This window comes from Nicrophorus vespilloides, unplaced genomic scaffold (assembly GCF_001412225.1).
Source record: "Nicrophorus vespilloides isolate i.1.1-1 unplaced genomic scaffold, Nicve_v1.0, whole genome shotgun sequence".
NCBI classification, from domain to species: domain Eukaryota; kingdom Metazoa; phylum Arthropoda; class Insecta; order Coleoptera; family Silphidae; genus Nicrophorus; species Nicrophorus vespilloides.
The window spans coordinates 54552-78474 of record NW_017096093.1 but is presented as its reverse complement, the minus strand read 5'-3'; the positions used below and the strand labels follow the sequence as shown (position 1 = coordinate 78474).

Here is a 23923-nt window from a genome sequence, read left to right as displayed (position 1 = left end):
GTAGCTTATCTAATTTTTCCTGTAGATATTCGAATGCTACTGCTGGATTCTCATCTGATGCCAAAATTGCTGTGTCATCAGCAATCGTAGTATTGTTAGTTTTAGGAATATCTTTCGTGTATAGAAGGTAAAGCAGTGGTCCTAAAACACTTCCCTGTGGCACCCCTGATTCTATTGGATATAATTCTATTCTTACCTCAAACATTCTATTATCGAGGTATGATTTTATTATTTTAAAAGTTGCGAGTTGCGCTGGAAGTGGTTTAAAGATTGTTCTAAAATGATCTGCGAACATTTCTGCTTTATCACGTGATGTTCTTGCACAATTTCCGTCGTCTTTTCGTATGGGCGGGATTCTTTTTCTGCGGTTCTTTCAGATTTCTTGTAGCTTTCCAGAAGGAATAATATGTTGCTTCGGTGGACGTCAGGTTTAGCAAGTACTATTTTACTGCTTCATTTTTCATGCTTTTAAGCAGCCTTTTAAGTTGAGATGCAGCTCTGTTTAAGATTTTTTTATTTTCTGGGAGTCTATTATTTTGCCATACTCTTCTAAGTCTGCGTTTTTCTTAAATCAAACGTTTAATATAAAATGGACAAATGTTATACATTTCCTGTTTTGTGTATTCCGGTGTGGAGTGATGAGCAGATGTTTTTATTGTCTGCGTTAGGTGTTCCACAGCTTCGTTGAGATCATCTTTTGTTTTTAGTGGTCTGTTCAGCAATACCTTGTCAGTTACTAAAGCTTTATATGATTCCCAGACGGTATCTTTGTTATACAGTTTATACTTTGTACTTTACACTGTATACTTTGTTATACTCTCTGACGAGAGATCCAGGCATTGCTCGATTTTGGTATAGTTTTTAGATATCCCTTTCATTACACAGAAGTCAAGAACGTCTGGATTTTTTCCTATGTCTGTAGGCCAGTACGTGGGTTCACTTTTTGATAAGTAATTAAGATATTTAGAAACCATGAATCTCAACAACTCTCTTCCTCGGGTTGTAGCTAGCGTAGAGTCAGAATGCTGATGTTTTGCACTATAGTCGCCACGATAAAACGAGATCCAAGTGTATCGTAAATATTATTGAAATGTTCCTCTTTAATGGTGTGTTTGGGAGGACAATATATAGCTGAAATTAATATGGGCCCAAACTAGTCCTCCATACAGATTATTGTTGCTTGCAGATAATATGCTTCAAATTTTTCCGATTTGCAATGTTTGATTGACACTTTTATAAGAAGTATTGATTATATATAAATATTATTTAAAAGAACAAAAAGGTAAGTACATAAATTATAAATTTAAAAACATATTTTCTCATATATAATCATGCATCTATTAATAATGTTAAACTAAGACCTTTGAATTATGCAATTGACTTGATTTATGAGCGTTTCTTATGACATTTGTTCCGACGAAATCCTTTATGCACATTAGTAATAATATATTTTGGTAAGTCAAGTTTCATAATGAAAAAACATATCTTTTTGCTCCAAATAGTCAATAATTGAATATTAACAATTTTATTCATTTTATTACTCATGTATAACTAAATCTATTAAATTGTCAAATTAAGTTGTTTTTTAAGCGTTTCTTATGATTTATTCCAAAAACGGGGTTTTAAATGAGAAACCGATGAAATATAGTTTGTAACGTAAATATGCAGTGATTAAAAACACATAAATAAAACAGATATTCTTTACAAAAAAAAGCATTAGAGGATTACCATATAAAACAGAAAACAATTAATTCATATTTAAGTACAATGTTATCAAAAGTATTTGAAATCTTCTTGCTAACCGATTTCAACCTATAATAGCATCAAATAAACTGATTAGTTTTTGTTGCAAACATACCATTAGAACAAGTAAATTTATTAGTAAACACCATCGACCAAGACCTATAAATAAATAGATTCAGCACTGCTGCATTTTGCAACAATATTGCAAATATTTGACAAACTGTGGCATCCAGGTCTACTATAATAAGTTAAAGACAACTTGCCATATATTATGAAACAAAAAAATTATATCTAAATAATAGAATGTTACATAAACATTGTTACATTGAAAATGAATACACCGATTTACAAACAATAGAATCTGGGAAGTCTTTTAGGATATTTGCTTACCTTCGATACACGGCAGACATTCCTTAAATTAGCAATAATACATTTGCTGATGGTACAGAAATATTATCATTGAAAGAGATATCAAGCAGTAACATCTAAATATCTGAAAGAAAATTTATATAAGTTACCCAAATCAACGAAAGACTAATATTTGGACATGCATCTCGACAGAAGGCCTTCCAGGAAATACTACAATCAGATACAAAGATCGACTAGAATCACATACTAATGTTCTGGCTATTAGCCTGCTTAATAACAGCACAACAAATTTGCGTAAACGTATATAATGTTAACATCCACGTGGATTTTTTTCCATTTTATATTATTTGCGATCAAATTTAGTTATAAATTGTAAATAAACATATTATATTACAAAAATAGAATGCAAAAATCTTTAACACAAAAAATAAATGATTGTAATTTGAATGTAAAACATTAAAGAATCGAATAAATATAGTATAGAGTTTTCTAACAATTCAATTATAAAATAATAACTCGGGCAGAAAGACCTGTGGTCAATAGCCCTTTTTATCAGTTTATTTTTTTGAAATTATATATATTTATTTTGGTCTTTTTATTTCTGTATATGTATTTTTTTTGCACAACTTATACTATTTAAGAATGTTAGAATAATTCTTAAATTTAAATTATCATATACTTGTTTGTAAACGCATATTTTGTAGAAACCGTCAGAATAAGTGAGAAATATATCTTAAGAAACATCCAGTTATTAAACATATTTCCAAGAAGTACGTTCTGTCTGGGTGCAAGGACACTGCCGTAACCTTATAAAAAAAACGTTTAAATTATGTATTTTCCCTTTCTTATATTTTATTAAAATAAATAAATCTTTATTTGTTTTATGTCTATTAAATTTTATCTTTTACGCATAATAATCAAGGTAATATCGATTATTTAGTTAAAATCGAATAGTCAGTTTTTGGCATTGAAATCGATTGTGATGAACTACTTTTGGTGCAGACAAGATTAATTATGCTAATTAGTATTGCGTAAAATGTTTTTATACTTTACGCACAATAATCAAGGTAATATCGAATATTTATTTTTTGGCATTGAAATTTACTTCACACAGGAATCATTATGTTAATCAGTATTGCGTATCAAAATTGTTTAATATTCTTTCATTTAGTCATATATACATATTGTGCAATGACAAATGTAAATTTATTTATTGGTTTTTTTTTTGCCTTAAAGGTATTTAATATAAAGAATATTATAGGAATAGTTAGTAATTATAGAACTATTAGGGAGATCGGAAATTATTGCCTTTTTTACATTAAATTCAAACAAATAAATTTTTAATTAATTTTTATTTTTAATCAATGATGTAACCACCCTTATAAGCAACCATTTTTCCATATAGTGTGCACATTTTCAATGGTGGATCGATAGAAATCAATTAGTTATTGAACAAAATATCAAATGAATGGCATTTTAGACATCATCCCATTTTTTGTCACATATAAAGTGTTGTATTGATCGGGATAAATGGAAATCCGATGGTGCAATGTGGAGCGAATACAGTGGGTGAGGCAGTACCTCCCATCCCAATTAATTATTTTTTTGTCCAAGGTTTATCTTACGCAGTGAGATCTTGCATTACAGAATGACGCCATTTCTACTGACAATCCTTGGACACTTTTCAATTAAAGTTTGATTTTCTCGACTTCACAGTAAAGTTATCCATACACAGTTTAAGCATTTAAAAATGAACAATTCCGTGAATAGTCCACCAAACACACAAAAGCGCTTTTTGGGATTTGAACCTACTGCTTTTTGCATTTTGTATTATTTATTCGGACAGATTATGTGAGATCCAAACAACTGCTTTGCATACTTTACCAATCTGCTGCAAATTTTCTTGGATGGTTGACCAAAGTTTGTTACGAGTGTTTGACAGTTCATCGATTGTCGGACAAGGATTTGCTTCCACTTCCGCCCTTAACATGTCATGTCTAAAGTTGTTGGTCTTCCTTATCGTTACGAGTCGAAGAGATCAAGTTTCGGATTTGAACCACCTTTAACATTTCTGGACGTCTAATGCACTTGGATAAACATTGCAATTATTTTCGGTAGCAACTGTTGCGATACTATTCTTGCGAAACTCGAGAAGCATACAATGCCGGATATGTAATCTTCTGGCTTGCCATTTCACCCAAAATTGCAAAAAAGAAAAAAGTTTTTAATGTTAAAATGTCTTTGGCTTTGATGTACACAATGGTCTGATAAATAATAAACAAATATTGCATGAGCAGGAACGAAATTACTTTCCGGCCTCCCTAATATTTTTTGTTAACCTACGTTGTTGACGTTGGTTGGTTAAAACAATACCAAAATATATTTTGTAAAAAAAAGTAATATTATCACACTTAAAATTTGGTTATTTTTCTGACTATGCAAATTATAAGTGTTAAGTTTTTATATTTTAATAAATGGCGATATTAAACTTCAAAAGTTACTATATTGCAAATATTTCGTAAATAATTAAATGGATAAAGGGCTAAAAATAATTTAATTTCTTAATTTTCTAAAACATTTTATTAAATATTCGTTTCATATAGACAATAAAAATACAAGGTTAAAAGTCATCTCACTCATTCATCCTAAGCTCTATCAAGTATTATTTGAATGATTGTAATATAATATAGTATATAATAGTAATATTTTCATATCAGAATTGATTTTGTTATTTCGTGTAATCATCTAAAATATATGTGATTAATCTTCTATTAATAATTATTGTTATACAGAAATATTCAGAACATCGAATGCTATACAATTCATTATTATCACTTGATTCACGTTTTTTTCCTTTATATTTGAATTCAACTAGAATGCATTTATATAATAAACTTTCATTTTTTTCAAATTTATTATCTACAATTATATTGGTCATTCATTTAGAACGTCGTATGCTGAAATGCGCCCAAGTCACATTAATATAAATATTTGCATACACAACCCGTGTATTTGCCTTAACATTATTAATAATTCAAACGCACAACCTTGGAACTGAAATGAAAGAATAACAACAGAAAGAAAATGATCGAGGGGAAAAAAATAATAGGTTTGGTTCACTTTATATATGATTGTATAAAAAAAAGAATATATAAGGTTATTTTTGATTTAGCGGTGGTTTTTGAATATATTGTTGAGTTCGTCAAGAAGAGTCTCGTAGCGGAAGGCCACCCTAATATCAGGCACGTTTGTTCTCGAGATATCGTTACCGGCGACTCCTTCTTTGGTGTAGTTTGGACCTAACCAATACTGCTTCATCTTGTGAGGGAAGCCAGACATCAAGACGCTGTTTCTTGCCAATTCGCACATGTCACAGCTGGATAATTTCCAAACTTGAGCGGCAATACTGTACTCTTCCATCAAGGGTTCTTTGGTAAAGTGGAATTGAAGAGGATCATCGGTGGATAATGAAACACAAAGACCACGTGCCAGGTATTCGGGTAAAGGATTACGGTGGTAGTTCAAGAATAGGCTGTTGTTGGATAGTGGACTCATAGCGATTCCAATCTGAGCTAAATAGTAGAGATACTGAAGAACGGGTACTTTTCTTAAGAGCAAACCATGCGAGATGTTCTCTGAAAGCATGTAACCACAAACCAAATGTTGAATGGGTCCAGCTTCGCCACAATGAGGTCTCAGAACGAAAGTGTTCAAGCCCCTTTCAGCTCTGAAATGGTTCAACACCGCGATATTTGCGTACATGTAGTACTGGTAATAAGCGTAAGGTGGATTTTCTTCATCGCTCCATTTCTCAGGAGAAGCAATGTCCTTCTCAAATAAAGGATTCTCGGGTTTACTTTCATCATCAACGGAATCGAATCCGATGATGTACTTCAAAAACTTGTGTAATTCCGGATGAGAAGATGGTCGAGCCGTTACCTCCAGCAAAGGCAAAAATATATTCGATAGAATCTCTTGGAAATTGGACATCATCTTATTCAATTTGAATATGTCGCTGTTAAAGAAAAAGTTAAATTAATATATGGAATAAAAGCATAATTAATTGCTTACTATAATCTGGGAATTTGGATGAGCCAACGGACGTTATCGGAATATACATCGGATTCTATGGCCCACTTGGCAAGTTTATCCCATTCATTGCGGCTCTTTCCGTAAATGCTGAGCCTCAGCTCGGCGTTCTGGTACTTCGATTCCTCCAAATCACTTGCAACTTCCTTGATGATCCTGGCAAAGTACTTTCCTCCCAAATAGTTGTCTGTCTTGAGGAAGACCTCTCGCAGTCTACTCTCCCCGATCGGATTGTACTTGGCGTTGAACTTGTCGAAACGATGGAAAGTGTTGCGATCCGCGTGAACGTCAAGCATATCCACTGTCAGATCGTAGGTGGTAAGATTCATCGACTGCAAATGATTAACGTTCAGGATATTCTTAAAAAAATCGTGCAGCACTTTGAGGATTTTCGGGGTAAACGAGGAGCTTACCGCAAGCAAATCGGAACAGTTCAAAATTTCACCATTTTTGATGATATGTTTCTACAAGGAAGAAAAGGGAGGATTTTGGAAAGGAATCAAAGTACTTGCAAAGTGGTAACGCACCTGAAACACCTCCTTTAAAGACATCGGGTTGGAATTGTTATTGGTGACAATTTCATCGGCGTGATTCTTCAAAGTTTTCTTGATGAAACGCAACAAATGCTTCTGGTTCATGCATGAAGCGGCGTGGATGTGCGTGTCAACCTTACGGATGTTGTAGAAATCCCTGTGCGGCACCGCCTTCTGCGAGGCCAACTCTCTGAGCTCGTTCAACAAGACGTGAAGTTGAAATTTCGAGGATAAATAACTCAAACGACGATAGCAAAATGATTTCCTACAACACAATCAAATTAAACTCAACTTAAAATTGATGATATTCTATAATTACAATGGACCATCAGCAATCATGTTACACATGTTATTCATGTCTGTGACGAAGGTGTCCAAATCTGGGTATGCAAAATCGCAAGGATTATTCAGTTCCAAGGCTTCGGCATTCTCGTAGATGTGGAAAACTCCTTCATGAGATTCAAATACGTGTTCAGTGTCCGGTATATTCGGAGCCTCCCATGGATTGGCACTTCCAGATGGTGGATGAATTCCGTGCTCTAATATCAAATTCAAAATTTCGATTAAAAAAAGATATAAACTTTATAACAATACAATGATTAAAACGTTGTAAGTCAAAGTTAATGTAAACGGTATCTTAAAAAAATAAAAACTTTCATTTTCAAGTACTTCAGTCAGTTGTTACTTTGTCTTTGCAATTGTTAATTTATACAAAATGCAATTATTATTCACAAAACCACATTAAATCATTTAAATGCAACGTGTAGTGGATTATTATGAAGTCAGGAAGTTAATGTAATTTGTGAGTACGATCAATGTGTCCTTGAATTACTTCGCCGCTTCATTTCCATATCATTTGCTTAATATTTTTATTACGGCAAGGCATTTATACTCATAATAAAAATATTATAAAATATAATTTATTTCTATAAATCAGTGGTTCCCATAAAAAATATTACTCAGCGCCCCCTGGATCGCTGCAGCGTCTACCAGGGGGCGGTAGCGCCCACTTTGGGAATCACTGCTATAAATAAATGCACGTATTCTAGAATCTAGCTGAATCTAATATCTAGAACTATCAACATTTTTATTGACAGTCAAATTATGTGTCATTTTATTATTAACATCATCTATTTTCAACAATTTGATATTATAAACACTAAAATCATTAATAATTTTAAACATATCCTTAATGTATTTTTTGAAGTTATTATTATATAGTAAAATCATATGCAATATTTTCTGAGAATATTACAGTTACATCATTTATATTTGAAGAAATCATGTATAATTATTTTAATTTATAATTATTAACATCAATGATAATTGATATAGTATTAGCTAACAAACAAATCTATTAGACAGATGAGACATCCAGAAAGACAATTATTACGTAAATTAATAAAGCTTTTTATATTCATCTAAGTCTATATATCTAATATAATTTTAAAATATATAAATAATTAAACAATTATGTTTTTATCAAAGAAACAGATGTAGTAATGATGGTAGTGGTAGTATTATATAATCAGGCTGAGCCACACTTCGAGATGTAGGTTTGATTTGTTCCTGTCCTGTTCGTTCTTGTGTAACGTTTTTGGTTCATTAGTTTATTTGATTAATAAGGATGTTACCTTCCGAAGTGCAATCTCTTAAGATACGCGTCAGCACCGCATCACTATGTGACTGCTTCATGGCGTAGTCGTTAATGTTTTTTCTAGCCTCTCCAGTCCTCGCATCTGACAATTACAATTTTTACATAACATGCACAAAAAAAGGGAAAGAAAAGCTGAAAATCTTACTAAATATAATCTAAATAATAGTTATATAATTTCGTACAGGCAACTACCACCGTCCTGTACAAAAAAACTACTTTTTTAAACTTCCCAAACTTGTTACTTCTCTTTAGGCTTTTAACCAATTAACTTGAATAGAATTGAATAACTTTCAGTAAAATTCTCCAATAAATATTTATACAAATTAAAAGGTAAATTCATAACAATTTTGGAACGAAGTAACCCTCCCATGCACTAACTACGTTGTTAATTGGGTAAATTTACAGGAATTCTGGAACAGCTTACCTTCGATTGTCTGTTTATCGTCGTGATGCTGGTTGTTATCGCCATCGGGGTTCATAAATCTTGCAGTTGTTGCAGCGAACGCCTGATGTGATAACTTCATGTACCTTTGTCTGATTTTCAATGCTTCGACAAGTAACCTCGAGGCACATTCTAAATCTTCCAACGGCACCTGCAATATTACATTCTGCAGAAGATATACATATCAAATGGAATATTTATAATAAATCTAACATAAACTTTGATGAATAATAAATTATATTAGAAAAAATGAAATAGTAATAGTAATTGAAATAGAAAATCTAATGTAATTTGTATAAAACATAGTTTTTAGTTAATAACAAAGAATAAATCAAATAACTGTTTTCTAACTATAGTTTAATCTTGATTTCGTTGTTATTTAATAAATAACTTTAATTTATTGAGTATACATAATTCGTATAGTCCGGTAAATCATTTCCAATAATATCCCGGACTATTTGAAACCGGACTAATCAATTAACTAAATACATAAACCAAACAACAAGAAATCATTTATGTCTAAATAAATTTATTTTCTAGAATTTATTTTTATTTTGCTTTATTAAATTAGATTTTTTTAAATGTTCAAACCGGACTATAGTGAATTCGGACTGATCGAAGACAAACTATGTGAGATAATGCTGTATATAACATTCAGCAGTTATTTACATTAATAGTAATCAAAGCTTATCACATATAACTATATATTAGTTAGTTTAAATCATGTCTTATTATATAGATGACTTATTATTTGAAAATTCAAAAATAAAACTTCAATAATTTCATCAAGATTGGATAAGAACAAAATGTACGTATAACATTAAATTTCACTTGCATATATGTTTTTACTTATATTGCCTCAATTGTCAATACTTTTTTTCTTTAATAAGAAGTCTATTAAACATTTAGTTCATAGACTATGCCAAATTAGTGGAAGATTTGTATTAAATCTAGTAAACAAAATAGTTAATTATTATGCCAATTATGTAAACATGAGATTGTTCATTCTTTGTCGTAGTCTTATATTTTTATAACATATTGACACAGTTATTCTAAATAATTATATAATTAGTGCATTAAACATTAAATTCATAATCCATATCATATTATCCAATTAACAACTTTTGAGTAAATAAACAGATTTTAATTAAATATGATAGTATTATTCCATTTCAGTTATAGAAAAAACACATAATAATTATTTATTTCTCTAATTATATTATCATAATAACTAATCACACTTTATATGTGTTTTCCGATTTATTATTTTTAATTATTAATATCAATACTGGTTAATACTGGTGAGTAAATCAACAGATTTTTCATCAATCTGGTAATAATATATATTTTAATAAAAATGAATTAATACTTGCATAGTCGAATATTTTGATTAAATTTAATAATAAACCGGAATTAATTGAGGTCATTAATACTGCATAAAAATAATATTGATCGAAGCTGGGATTGCGAAGTATTAAAATAATCGAAAAAATTTTTTACACAATCACAATGAAAAAAATAAATAATAATAATAATAAGCCCTGTTCTAATTAATAATTCAAAATGCTCACTATTAAAAGCTAAGAGGAGATGCAAATAAAAATGTATCTATTTAACTTACACCGCTTGTATCTTCTCCGGAAATTGAGACCCTTTGAAAGTGCGGCACCAAATCGTGCTCGTCTATGATGCAAGCAGCATCGTCCGCTTGTCCTAAAGATGGCTCATAATGGCTCTTCCTCTCCTCCAAAGCCCTGAAATAGACACAAAAGATATTATGAGCACGTTTTATTTTATAGTTTTAATCATCCTTATATCGTCTCCTACGATGCACGTCGCAATATTAAACGTATGTTAAAAGCATCAACCTGATTAATTGAAGCAATTAATGAAAATTAAATGGATTCAATTAGTTTCATTATCTGCTTGTAAATGATCAAATAATTATGTAATTGTACCATACATTAAATGTAATTTTATAGTATATCAAATTTATAGATCTGTGTTAATATTACATTTTTAAATAATACTTTTAAGCAAATTTTACAGAAATCTGCAATATTCGAATAATTCTTCATTGCCTTCAATTAAAATTATACCACAATTGACATTTACATGTAGTTATTTATAATTATAGAAACTTATTTTAAAGTGAATATGAATAATAATAAAATATTCACAAAACTTTTTATGACAATAAATTATTTCTTTATAAATGCGGATGCGCCAGGTATTGGAAATATTGGTAGATATTGACATAAACCATATTGTATTTTGTTTCAATTAAGAAATTACAGAATATTACGTAACGGATATCGAGAAACCTTATACAATAAAGCTGTATTACAGACATCCAACATGACAATGCAGTTAAAATGAACAATACATTCATAATATTATTAGATAATCCATATCGATTAAGCAAATACACAGCTAATCACTTTCAAATAATTTATTTATTTCAAAATAATCCATATTTTTAATGCTATCAAATTAATTAATAATGTTATAAGAAGAATCACTAAACTGAGAGTCTCTTACTAAACTGTAATTCTAGATTCGTATTAAACTGAATGTTCATAATTACCCAAAATAATACGGCTGAGTTAGCCATTCGTCCGCCAAACCGAACATGCTCTCATCAGATCAAAACGAAAGTGTGTTTCGATATTCAAAGTCCTAAATTCAAATGCGTCGACTATTATTGTTGTAGGGTGTAATTGAAAGTGTGTCACGAAGCCGGACACATGAACTGTTTGCGGTGTTTTCTGTGTACATTTTACGGTGTGCGGGGGATATGGTAGGGGGTTGCAGGCAGCAGAGGGGTGTGGAAAAGTGTGGTATTTGTTTCTAGTTTACTGAGCCAAACCAACCATCACTAACGTTCTCCCCACTCTATCCACGCAACGCGATGACGGTGACGACGATGATTATGATGATGTTGATGATGCGCGGAACCACCCTCGCTTGATTAGCTCGTAAAGATAGGAGGGAGAAACGCATGCACAAGTCGCCATCGCATCGCTATAACCATTTAGACATCAATTATGACGTTCACAAAAAAAGTAAAAAGAAGCACGCTAATGATAAGTAATTGAGTTTGAAGACATCTCTAATTAGTGTATAAGCATGATATAACTTAATTAGGAAGGTATAGTACTCGTTCCATTAATTATTTGTTGTAACATTTCCTACATTTATTCTTAAAAGTAAATATATATGATATCATAGTAGGTTCGTACGGATAATTGAACTAATGTAGAAATATCCATTCAAAGGAATTGATAATTTTGCTCATATTATCAAACGTAAGTGAACGAAGATAGTTTATTTCGTAATATTAGTATAATAAGTCAACACTTTTCGCTCTTTTTTTTTCAGTTGAATCCATTAAAATATTTCTTATATAAAAATTCTTCTAGAAATATATCTGCAGTAATAGTCACCTATCCCATTACTACAAAAATTATAATATGTAAATTGATTTAGTTACTTAATCCAATATCAGCGTACAGCAATACCTCACATTGTTCGGTTACGATGAATACGAATTCAGTATAGTCCGATTTGAAAATTTCAAGTAAACTAAATTTTAAATAAGCAAAATAAAAAATAAATTCTGAAAAAATACACAAAAGTCCGATGTCGAGTTACATTTGCAGTAAGATTATAGAATTTTTATTTGATTTTGTTATAATTAGAGTTTGTTTATTTTCAATTTAGATTAGTTTGTTCATTTATTCATTCAATAAATCAATTTTTTTTGTGAACTTTGAGTAAATTTAAGATCGCGGTTGACATTAAATGGATAATCTTTGACTAATTTGACTGTCCATCTCGGATGAATAATGGCTCTATTGCTGCAAACACCGAGAGGGCTCACAAAGGTCCTGGTTTGACCAGGATTCGACTTAACCATTCGGCTATTAGACGCCTTATTATTTTATTACTGTAGAAACGTCAAGTCTGTTTTTGCACAGTTCATATTTATGTAGTTTTAAATTCCTCGATTAGTCCGGTTTGAAACAGTACGAAGGAATATTAAATTAACTAATTAATTAATAGTTGTACTCTTTATTTATCTTGACAATGTAATAAAATAACATATATTAACTATTAAAATTACTGTATAATTAATAATCATTAGTTTATGTACTCTTTATCAATAATGAAAAATGCTTACTAGGTCAAACTGGAAAGAAGTAGCATTTAATGTATTTATTGCTGCAAAAACACTTTTATGCATTTATGCTATATTACATACAACGCATCAATGAATCTGCGCCTTAGAAGTTGCAACATCATTAAAATACTACAATGCAATTTAGAGTCTAGAGATCTAGAGTCTAGACTAAATAAATAAAAACAGAATCTACATATACAGTGGAACCTCGCTTAAATAGCAATTCGCATAACGAGAAAAACAAATTGTAACAAACTCCAATCGCTTATCCAGCGATTGTGCGCCTGCTATATCATTTTTCAAGTTTATACTTATGTTCAGACATATTATATGTGATATTTTTAACAACCCTTGCAAAAATGATCACGAAGAAAAATCCGAAAGAAGACTGTTATAAAACAACAGCAAAAAGATAATAAGATTATTTCGCTTAACGAGTGTTTAGCATTACGAAAGGATTTGGGAATGAATTATACTCGTTATGCGATGTTGCACTGAATAATAACTTTTAGTTTTCTTTATTTTATATATAGATAATTATTTATAGAACATTATGAATGTCAACATCTAAGTGTCGAAATGATCGTTAATTTCATATAATTACTTTCCGAACAACAAAAACAACAACAAAAGAAATACTTATAATGTTTACTCATCCAACAGATTTCTGCCAAATTTAACCAATCAACAGAAAATATGAAATTGTATATACGAGGGCAATTTTATATACAGAAGTACCCGCGACCTACAAAAAAAACAAAAAATGAAAAAATATCTTTATATCTCGACATAGTCTTCTTTTACCTCGAAACACTTTTCCCAGCGATGTTCAATAGGTTCCATACCATGTTTATAGTGAGAACAGTAAAGCTCTACAAAATAGCCAAAAAGAAACCACCTCTTCATAGTTGGGAAATCTTTTACCACGGAGCCATTTTTAAGTTCGAAAAGAGACATTAAGCCGAAGGTGCTAAATCTGACGAATCGGATGCGTGAGGATGCAATTCGAACTTTAACTCATTGATTTTGGTCATCGCGATTGTGACCAAACGCCTCATCCCCAAATTTTCTGTCAATTTGCAATGTACATCACTTTTTAAAATGCCTACCATATCTGGATTTTCTTCATTAATTCTGAAGTGGTCACCACTTTACTTTTGTCTCATTCACTCTGAGACTTCGGAGAATCATTAAATACTTGTTCCATTCAAACATGAAGGGTAAAGGTTAATTGCGACCGATACTTACAATTCTCTATTTAAAATTCATTTGAGAGCGTCCCGTTAAGAAGTTGTGCACGTAACGCTACAAAGGAGAGCAATTAACCTAATTATATAGAAATCGCGTTACAATACTTCATTATGTCCGAATTAAATTCGAATTCGACGAATAACGATTATCTCGCACAGAGAACATTATAATTTCATTCGGATGTGATGAATACATGCATTTCTGTATTATTACATCTAATTTTCTTACAATTCCATTATTCAAACCATTTGCAGCGTGTCGAAAATTATACTCAAACATACATTACACATATAATAGCATTAATACATTCAAACAATTAGTAATTTATCTTCAATTATTTGCTTATAAATTATTTAATAATTGCATTTAATAACCAAAAAACAATGTATAAGAGTAACATTTTTTTGGTTTCGGTAATTTAAAATTTAAATTACCACCATATCACCATATTTTGTGTTTTCTTACATGATAATCAATATTTGTTTAAAAAGAAAAAATATTAATATTACTTTATAAATTGTAGATATAAATACACCAATACCTCGCATAGTCCGATTAATCGCTTCCACTAATATCACGAACTGTTTGAAACCGGACTAATTAAGGACATTAAAAACTGGTCAATTGTGAATATTGTGCACAAATACCACATTATAAAGTAATTGGATCAATTATCTCAAAACCTAATTTATCAAAATATTGAAAATGAATCCTTTCAAAATTCGTGATCATTTTATTTCTCAATTTTTTTTCAGAACAATCATGCAATAAATTGAACCAAAATTGTATCAAAAGTAAGCAGATTTATAATGAATATGTGTTTTGTATACTCACTTGACATTGATTTGCCTTTGAATTGCAAGTTTCTTCTCAATCTGCTCGATGGGAAATTGTGGTACCTCGTAAGGTGCAGATATCTCATTCGACAAATCATTTCCAATCTCCTTCTTCGGATATCTTGAAGCTGTATACGATGGACTATCGCTACCTAAAAAAATATAAGACATTTAATATAATTGTATAATACACACATAAAAATAGATAGAAAGTATTAATTATTTTGTATAATAATTCCTACAAATCAATTTATATAATTATTTAACCAAAAAATGAAGACACTACACAGATTTGATAAACAACAAAAACATTCTCAAAAATCTTTATTTAGACATCATAATAAGTAATTAAAATAAGAATAAACTCTTAACAATAATCCTGTAAATACAATAGATCTTGAAAATTAAATTATATTTTCTATAATTATTTAAACCAAACAAACAATGAAAACGCAGCATCAAAAATATATTAAAAAAAAAAACTATATTTACGTTTTAACTCTTTGAGGGGCGGTGAGACACACTTTATCCCACCTTTTGAACATGTCATATGGGGCATTATTATAATATTCTAGCAAATGTCCAGGAAAGAGGAATTATCCTTTAATTTGGTTGGTATATCAAAGGATGAATCTTGATAGGCCATATCTTCTGATGTTGATTCAGTTGACGTAGCTGTCTGATTCAGTTGTCTAGAAATTTGTTGGGTCTAGAAATTTCTGGCTCCTCAAAGAGTTAAAGAATACTACCCAAATAATAATAAGAACAATCCTTTTGATAATTAAATTATATTTTATTTAATTATTTAATCAAAAAAGTAGACTCAACAAATGTATTGTACAATACACTCAAACCTGTTTTTACATGGTATATTGGTTCGTAATCCGTGTAGAGAAAATCGTAAAAAAAGTATATTTAATATAAACATTGGCCAAGATGTCAATTCGCATTAAAACTACGTAGCTTTTTCAATGAATGGATTATGTAGAAGCAAATGTTTTTCCAATTATCGGAATAGTTGATTTGAGTCTCTTCGTCATCATAACTATGATTTTCTTCCAGCAGATCAGAAGAAGCACAAACATACTCTATTATTTAACCATATTTTTACCACGGTTTGTCAACTTTGTTGAACAATCTGCTTTCATCCGAAGAAGCTATTTCACCTTTAATTTGGCAAATGCCCCCATTTGACGAAAACTGTATTATAATGTGTAATAATAAACGGATAATATAAAAACAAATTGATAAAAGACATTATTAAAAACCTAATTATCCTGTAAACATCATAATTCCTGCAAACTGAATAAACTATTCTCTAAGTATTTAAAAAAAAATGAAAACAAACCAAAGTTTTGATCAACAACGTTCCCAACAACAAAAAACCTTTATTTAGACGTCGTTTATTTCAAAAACAAAATTAAATGAAATAAACAAATTATAAATAAATGAGGAACCGAAACGCAGAGTTATTCAGACATAAACAGTGCAGCGAAAACAACGTCTATTTTTAAAGGCTAGAAAAGTGCGCGATGCTATATTTTTCTGTTTGTTTGTATGTTATTAGTATTTGCTGTTGCAATTTGCATTATGTTTCATATGCGCATAACACTAATTACTTTCACCGTTCGTAAATGAAGCGTTTAAATGCATGCAAAGTATCAAATTTTCCTCGTATTGAATTTCAAGGAAGTGGTATCAATGCAGTTGCCAAATTGCTATATTTTTTTTAGTTGATGTTGATTCACGCATCTTGGCTTTTCCTCTGACCATGCAAAAATAGCTTTCCCGCATCTAAAATAAACAAGTAACATTTTTTTTAGAACGACTATTTCGCAAAGGTCAATGCCAATATGTTTAAAATAAATGTAACAGGTGTAATAATATAGACAGAATAAGAAATAAAGATGATTTGTTAGTTAATATTAATTATTATTGAAAAAAAAAATCCAACATTATTTATACAAAAATACCTCGCATAGTCCGGCTTCGACCAGAAGCTAAATATGATTTGAGCAATAATTCAGAATTCTTTCCAATAAACTTTCTCTGTTATATTTTCACATTAGAGTCTAATTAGTCTACAGTATTATTAAAAATAAAATTAAGACTTTTTGTTATTATTATTATTATTCACTTAAATTTACCTTTCATTATAATTATTCGAATAATTGTAATGAATGTGAATATATAAAAATAAAAAGAAAATAGATTTTTCTTATGTAAAATATATCAAGCATAGATTTTTCATAACAATTTTATTGATATAAATGTGTAATTACAATAATTTAGACAATACAAAAGATTATATTAAATAATCAAACTATAAAATAAACTATATATAAAATTTTTAGTGAAACATTTACAATAAAGAAATCAACTCGAAATACTTTCAATCTCTTATTTATAGATTAAATTAAATAAATCGTATGAAATTTGATAATTTCATATTATTGGAAGAGTTAATAATATTCATTGAACTATGTACAAAAAGGTTTCGACCAAAGTCCATCTGCTTGATGATAAACATTGATTTATTTTATTGAGTATTATTAATAACAATTGAGGAAATATTTCATCCATAAATATTTATTATAATTATCGGAAGTTTGATAATTATTTATATTGACGATAACAGAATAAGCTCAACAAATAACATCACTGAATAATCATAAACTGAGTTAATCTCATTGAAATATTTTTCAAAGTAATTTAAAAAAAAAATATAAAAATTTTAATTATTATTTTTTTATAATTTTCACTGAACAATGTAGTACATTTTTTTATACTTAATTTGAAATTATTAATAATTTAAAAAAAAAATAATTTGTTAGAGCATTTGTAGTAGGTTAAATAAAGAATAATTTCATGTTTTTAATTTACTCAATATATTTTAAATAATTATATATATTTTGATGGTATAATGTAATGTTTTAAAATAATCATTGAATTATTGTAGCTAAAAAAATAATTCGTATGTGTATGAACATTATTTGGTTCTTAAGTTTAGATGAAATCTCTTACATTCGGATTGTCTACGCGAGGAGGCAAAATTTGAACTGGTATCGTCCTTCGTCCAGTTCTGATCCATCCAGCCGTTGCTGGTGGTAATGTCCATTTCCGTGGTTCTGCAGAACGCTTCCACTAAATTCAGAGACACACATACTTGAAGCTACAAATAGTCGATATAAATGGACACTTTCTGGGAAGTAGTGTTTCGTACTGAAACATTTGTAACCAACCATATGTTGCACGCACTTCGAACAATTCATGTAATACATACGACCAATATGACAAGGCTGTATGAAATACGAACAACCGAAATCCGCAGATCGCAGCTAACCCAATATGCTATGAAAAAATAAACAAAAACAATACTTCCAAACATACTTATATTTATTTTTTTTGTTATCTCTCAAGACATTTACGCCATACGAAAGTAATTATCTCAACACTGATTGATTATGTTTGAACTCTGACGAAACAAAGTTCAAAATCGTAATTTCAGGCAAAGTTCATAGTTTCTATTTGCATTTCTTAAATTGAAGCAAAAATTGAACATATTTTAAATTTTTGATACTTTAATTATAAGTTTCAAAAATAAAATTATTCTAAAAACGAAGTATGTATTTTTTGAATTACTTAAACTTATTAAAATGAAAAATTTAACAACATAATATTTTAAATAATTAAATTCATGGTCCTACTGTTTTAATTTAGTCCGGATTCAAACAGTACGCCGGCAGAACCGATTACCCGGACTATGCGAGTTATTGCTGAACTCATGATGATATTCAAAATATAATTATAAACACGAATCATATATTATGGCATTTCACAAAACTTGTTTAAAGAACAAAAAATGGAATTCATTTTAAATTGAAAAGTATAGTAAGAATTCTAAAAAACGAATTATAAATTGTTGTTTTTCCCAAACATATTTAAAGTAAAAACAAAACTTAATACATTTTGTAAATCATGATACTATTCGATATGTGAATCTATAAACTTATTTAAGAAAGTAATTCTGAAAACAAATAATATATTGTTGTATGGCCGCAATAAATTGTTCGCAATTAAAAGCTCTATAAATAAAACTGGTAATGGAATGCGACTGGTATTTGCCAACTGTAAGTCGCTTTGTTGTTCCGTTTAAATTCTCACTAATTCAATTTCTACTCGAAACATTTATATTTATAGTTATACCTGGAAAACCATGACTTGAAAAAAAAATGAAACAGTTTTCACAATACAAAGTTAAATTGAATAATTAAAATTTATACAAAACATATAATATAATTTTCAACAAAATGTTGAAAAAAAGAATAAAACGGTAAATTACTTTCAATAAATAAAGTTTTACCATATAAAAATTTCTTAGTTTATTTACTGTAATTTTCTAAAATTAATAATGCTGAAATTACAAGCTTTGACTATGACTGGAATTGGCAACTTTTGAGAATGAAGAGCCAAACATCACAACAATTTAAAAATTATTTGAGAACAACAAATATATTTTAGCATTAAAAATGTTCAAAATTGTAGTTTTATTTTCATTTAAATTTCAGTAAAAATCTCAATGTAAGTAGCCATGTGAACCGCGAGCCGCAGTTTGCCGACCCTTGGACTATGATATATCATTTATTTTAATTGGATGAAAATCCATTAATTAAATATACTAGAATATGTTTATTCTTGGATTTGAATATTAGCATTCAATGAAAATCAAATTACTAACATAATGATACTAATATTTATTTGAAGCAACTTACATTCAAATAATAATGAAAGATTGCAATGTTGAAAGCAATAACAATCATTAATATTTTGATTTAAATACAGTTTGAAGACATAATCACATAGTTAAATATCAGATATGAAATTACATTGGACTTTCGATTATTGAGAGTTTTAAATCCTAGGATTTGTGATATAAATAATTTTGGTGTGAAAAAGCAAAAAAAAACTTACAATCTAACAAATAATTAAATTCAATAATAACATCCATATTTATAAAATATATATTTTTGGTTTTTTTATTCTTTAGATCAGTGTTCCTCAACCTATGTTCCACAGAAATTTTATATTATTTTCAAGAAATATAATTTTATAACATTAAACTATTTATTTTCTACTATCTATATTGGTCTTAATTTATTTAATTAATTTGTTTGTTTACAGAACGACAATTTAGTGATCATCTGCCACATGAGACTAACATGGAAATAGATTCTATTTCGAGAATTATTCTAAAAATCTATAAATAAAGAGATATAAACTGCTAGTTTCTTGGAATTTTGTCAGATTTTGGTATGTTTCTTGTATACATCAAAAAGTTTGCATAAACTATTATATTATACATGTTAATTGCAAAATGTTAGCATATGTAACACACATTCATGCATTAGTTTCCTCAAACACACACATATATCATTTTACAATAATTTTATTTTAAGCTTAAATCATTGGACTTTACTATTTGTAATTCCTAAATTTAGAATAAATCAATATTTTTTGTATCTATTAAAGTACAAACAACTCAAAATTTACCAATTGTTAATTTATATTTAAGTATCTTAATTAACCGTATTTTTCAGACCATTTTATTTATGTTAGAATTTGTTTCTAATAATTCTCTCATAGTGGGTCTTATACTTCGATACGTCTTATAATCCAAAATATACGATATATTGGATGGAGTAAAAAGTTCTGAGCCTTTTTCTGTAGATGGCTTTAGTGAGACATATCTCACGATGTATACGTTGCAACTTGTCATTCTATACTGCGACTTAAAGACGATATAACGCTTAAACTTTTTGTTTTTTGATAGTTTTGTTTTTAGTGAATCCAGTTGTGTGTTAGAGCGTTCCAAAATGGAGGTAAAAAAGAGAAAATTCGATACATTCTTCAGTACCACTACGACCAAGGAAAAAAGCGGAGCAGGCTGCCCAAAAAAATGTGTTGTTTATGGACCGAATACAGTATCAAATGCAACAGCAAAACGTTGGTTTTAACAAGAAGCGTCCAGAATTGTAATTACTACTGAAAGTAAATTGAATGTACTCGTGGCAATTTGACTTCTAATATCAAAACAATTAAATAAATCAATAGAGTTGTGTATCTAGAAATAAATTAATACCATTTATCGTACAAATAATAATATCGATTCGAGACAAACAAAGCAATTACTTAAAATACAAAAATATGATTCCTTGGAGAGAATGCAATGAAACAACATATCAGTAAGTATATTTGCTATTCGTATTACCATATCCATCGAGGAAGGAATTCATTCGTTTGTAACTGGGAGTAGGCGAGTGAATATCGATGGTATCATTATCAGTGTCCTGGCGACACAGAACCAACCCTCTGGCCGACATCCTGAATCACAATAGTCTGTTCTAATTGGATTAACAAAATAACTTTTGCACAGAGTGTTTATCAATCAAAGTCCATGTTTCTCTTGGTTTTTATTTTTCAAAAATTGTAAAGAATAATTTTACAGAGGATGCGGATGCGACTGGTTTATACAATATTCGTTGTTCCACTGTTCTCTCTGCCAAACATCTCAACTATAATATTTGTATGTCAGCCAGAATATATATACATCACACATACGGAGAAAGGATTAGCCAAAAATAGGTTTTCCAATTCCATTGCGCCGCTATATTTATATGCCGCACTACATCGATCCCAAAATGAAACTCATTGCCCGAGTTTCAATATACTGTAGTTTTATTTAGTTGCTGCGACAAACTGCTGATTCGTATCCTTCGTACATTTTGATTCGTAAATTTCCTGTGTGTATCCTTCGATATTTTTTTTATTTTGAAATTTAATTTATACACGTATATTTATCGCACGAACTGCACGAAACGTCGGAGTCTACTAGTTGGAATCGTGGAGTAACTGCGAAAAGTTTTCGCGATTTGCAAATTAACGAGAACATGAAAATCGGTTTTATTGCTGCTCGAATTGGCGAAGAACGAACGTGAGAATTGTCGGTTTTCTTTTGTGCATATTCACGACAACAAAAGCCATTCTGCGTCGTTTACAAACGATACTTGGCAAATGCATTACAAAGAAAATTCAATTCATTAAGGAAAAGTAAAACATTTATTCACGAATCATCGATTATTACAATGTTACACTTGAAAATACGCTGAAAAGCAGTTTAACATTCTAGTAAGATATAAATACGACATAATATTAATTATGGATTAACAATTAAGATCATCTTCGAACTTTGCTGTATAAATTCTCAAAGATAACAATATTTTCTTAAAATAAACGTAAATATTTTTTTACTAACCTTAGAAAAATAAATGACAGACAAAAAGTGTACCTAATACGACGAACAAGTACTTTATGAAACAATTTATACAATTTACAATAAAGAAGTACCCGGAAAAGCATCAATTTATATTGTTTTTAGTAAGTATCACATTCGACAAGATATCCTAAATAACAAATTATGAAAAAAAAATAACTAGTACTAGCCGGTCAAATTGACCTTTTTACTTTATTAAATTTAAATTTCGCGGTAATCTTTATAGTTGCGCTTTTTCCGTTACTGTACAAATTTCAATCAACTGGTAATCACGCAATAGTACGAGAGTATTCCCAGAAGTACCCGACCTTACAAAGGAAACACACACAAAAAAATGGAAATAAATATCTTTATATCTCAACATAGTCTTCTTTTAGATCAATACACTATTCTCAGCTATTAAACTGTTTTAATAATACCTTAAATTATCATTAATTTAAGGTTTAAAATTAAATGCATTTAATATTTTTCTATGCATCTTTAGGCAAAAGACTGAAGACATTGATCATTTCCCAAATTTTAGATTAAATTTTATAATAATTTCAAATTATCTTCATTACAACTGAATATATTGTAACGTGGTAAAATCGACAACGCTGCAAGTGCGCTCCACGTTGCAACTATGTTTCCAAAATTCGAGGAGACCGCAGCGAACCGCGAAAGAAGACGGTTGAGGTCTCCAGTTTGAGAAGATATTCAAATATATTTGTAATCTCCAAGAGGACGGTGTAGGTGCTCTAGAGGAGCTAAGGCCCACCGTCGGAGAAGAAGTGGCGCCCTGAACCTTCCCACGTCACAGACTCACGCCCTAGCCGGCTGAAGATTGGTATATCTGGTGTTTTTTATGTACACGAGCGCTATCGTGTTACAATATATAAGAAACCTACAAACTTTATAAACTTTATTTGTCACCAAATTTGAATCAGGAGCTTTTACTGTATAGTAAAGAGAATAAACAATATCGAAAATGTATATTATATGACCGGTTATAACGTATTGATCATTTCGTTCAATAATTAACGATAAATATTATTGTTAATATTTTGAGAATTAACTATAAATATATATATAACTATAAATAATTTGAAATACTTGAATTTTTCTTCACGGAGTAAAAACACAACAGCGTTTATGCTGTTATCAGCAAACAAAATTCGTTAAACAAATCATAAGTGCTGATAAGATTATTGTTTTATCTCTACACGAAAAATTACTTTACATCTGGATTCTATATTTAAACTAATAATCATTCCTGTTTATTTTCATATTTTAAGTCAACCCTCCTATAACGCGGTGAGTGCGTACCGCGTTATATGGAAATCGCGCTATAAGAAACTAGGATTTAACCGAACAAACCAGGCTAATTCGTAGCGTGTTCTATGGAAACCGTCTACCGCGTTGTATGGAAACCGCGCTATAAGAAACTCGGAATTAGTACACATCATTCGTACCGCGTTATATGGAGACCAATAAATACAAAAGTTTTTCAA

The 23923-nt window shown here is 29.7% G+C and overlaps 1 protein-coding gene across 7 annotated transcripts in view; it reads right to left on the bottom strand.

The window, feature by feature from the left end:
- Positions 1-4677: 4677 nt before the first annotated feature.
- LOC108569514 (AMP deaminase 2) overlaps positions 4678-23923 on the bottom strand; it is a 27178-nt gene continuing 7932 nt past the window's right edge. For 2 of the 7 annotated variants that reach the window (XM_017931090.1, XM_017931096.1), the window contains exons 2-9: positions 15102-15255; positions 10455-10587; positions 8816-8999; positions 8369-8473; positions 7054-7273; positions 6729-6999; positions 6184-6533; positions 4678-6127 (exon numbers count right to left, since the gene is read on the bottom strand). In XM_017931090.1, coding sequence (XP_017786579.1) covers positions 5281-6127; positions 6184-6533; positions 6729-6999; positions 7054-7273; positions 8369-8473; positions 8816-8999; positions 10455-10587; positions 15102-15255 — 2264 coding nt within the window. In that variant the 3' untranslated portion in view covers positions 4678-5280. Of the gene's footprint in view, positions 6128-6183; positions 6534-6728; positions 7000-7053; positions 7274-8368; positions 8474-8815; positions 9000-10454; positions 10588-15101; positions 15256-18127; positions 18276-18345; positions 18391-21371; positions 21674-23923 lie in introns of those variants that run through there. The other 5 variants (XM_017931094.1, XM_017931095.1, XM_017931091.1 and 2 more) reach the window with 5 other exon arrangements.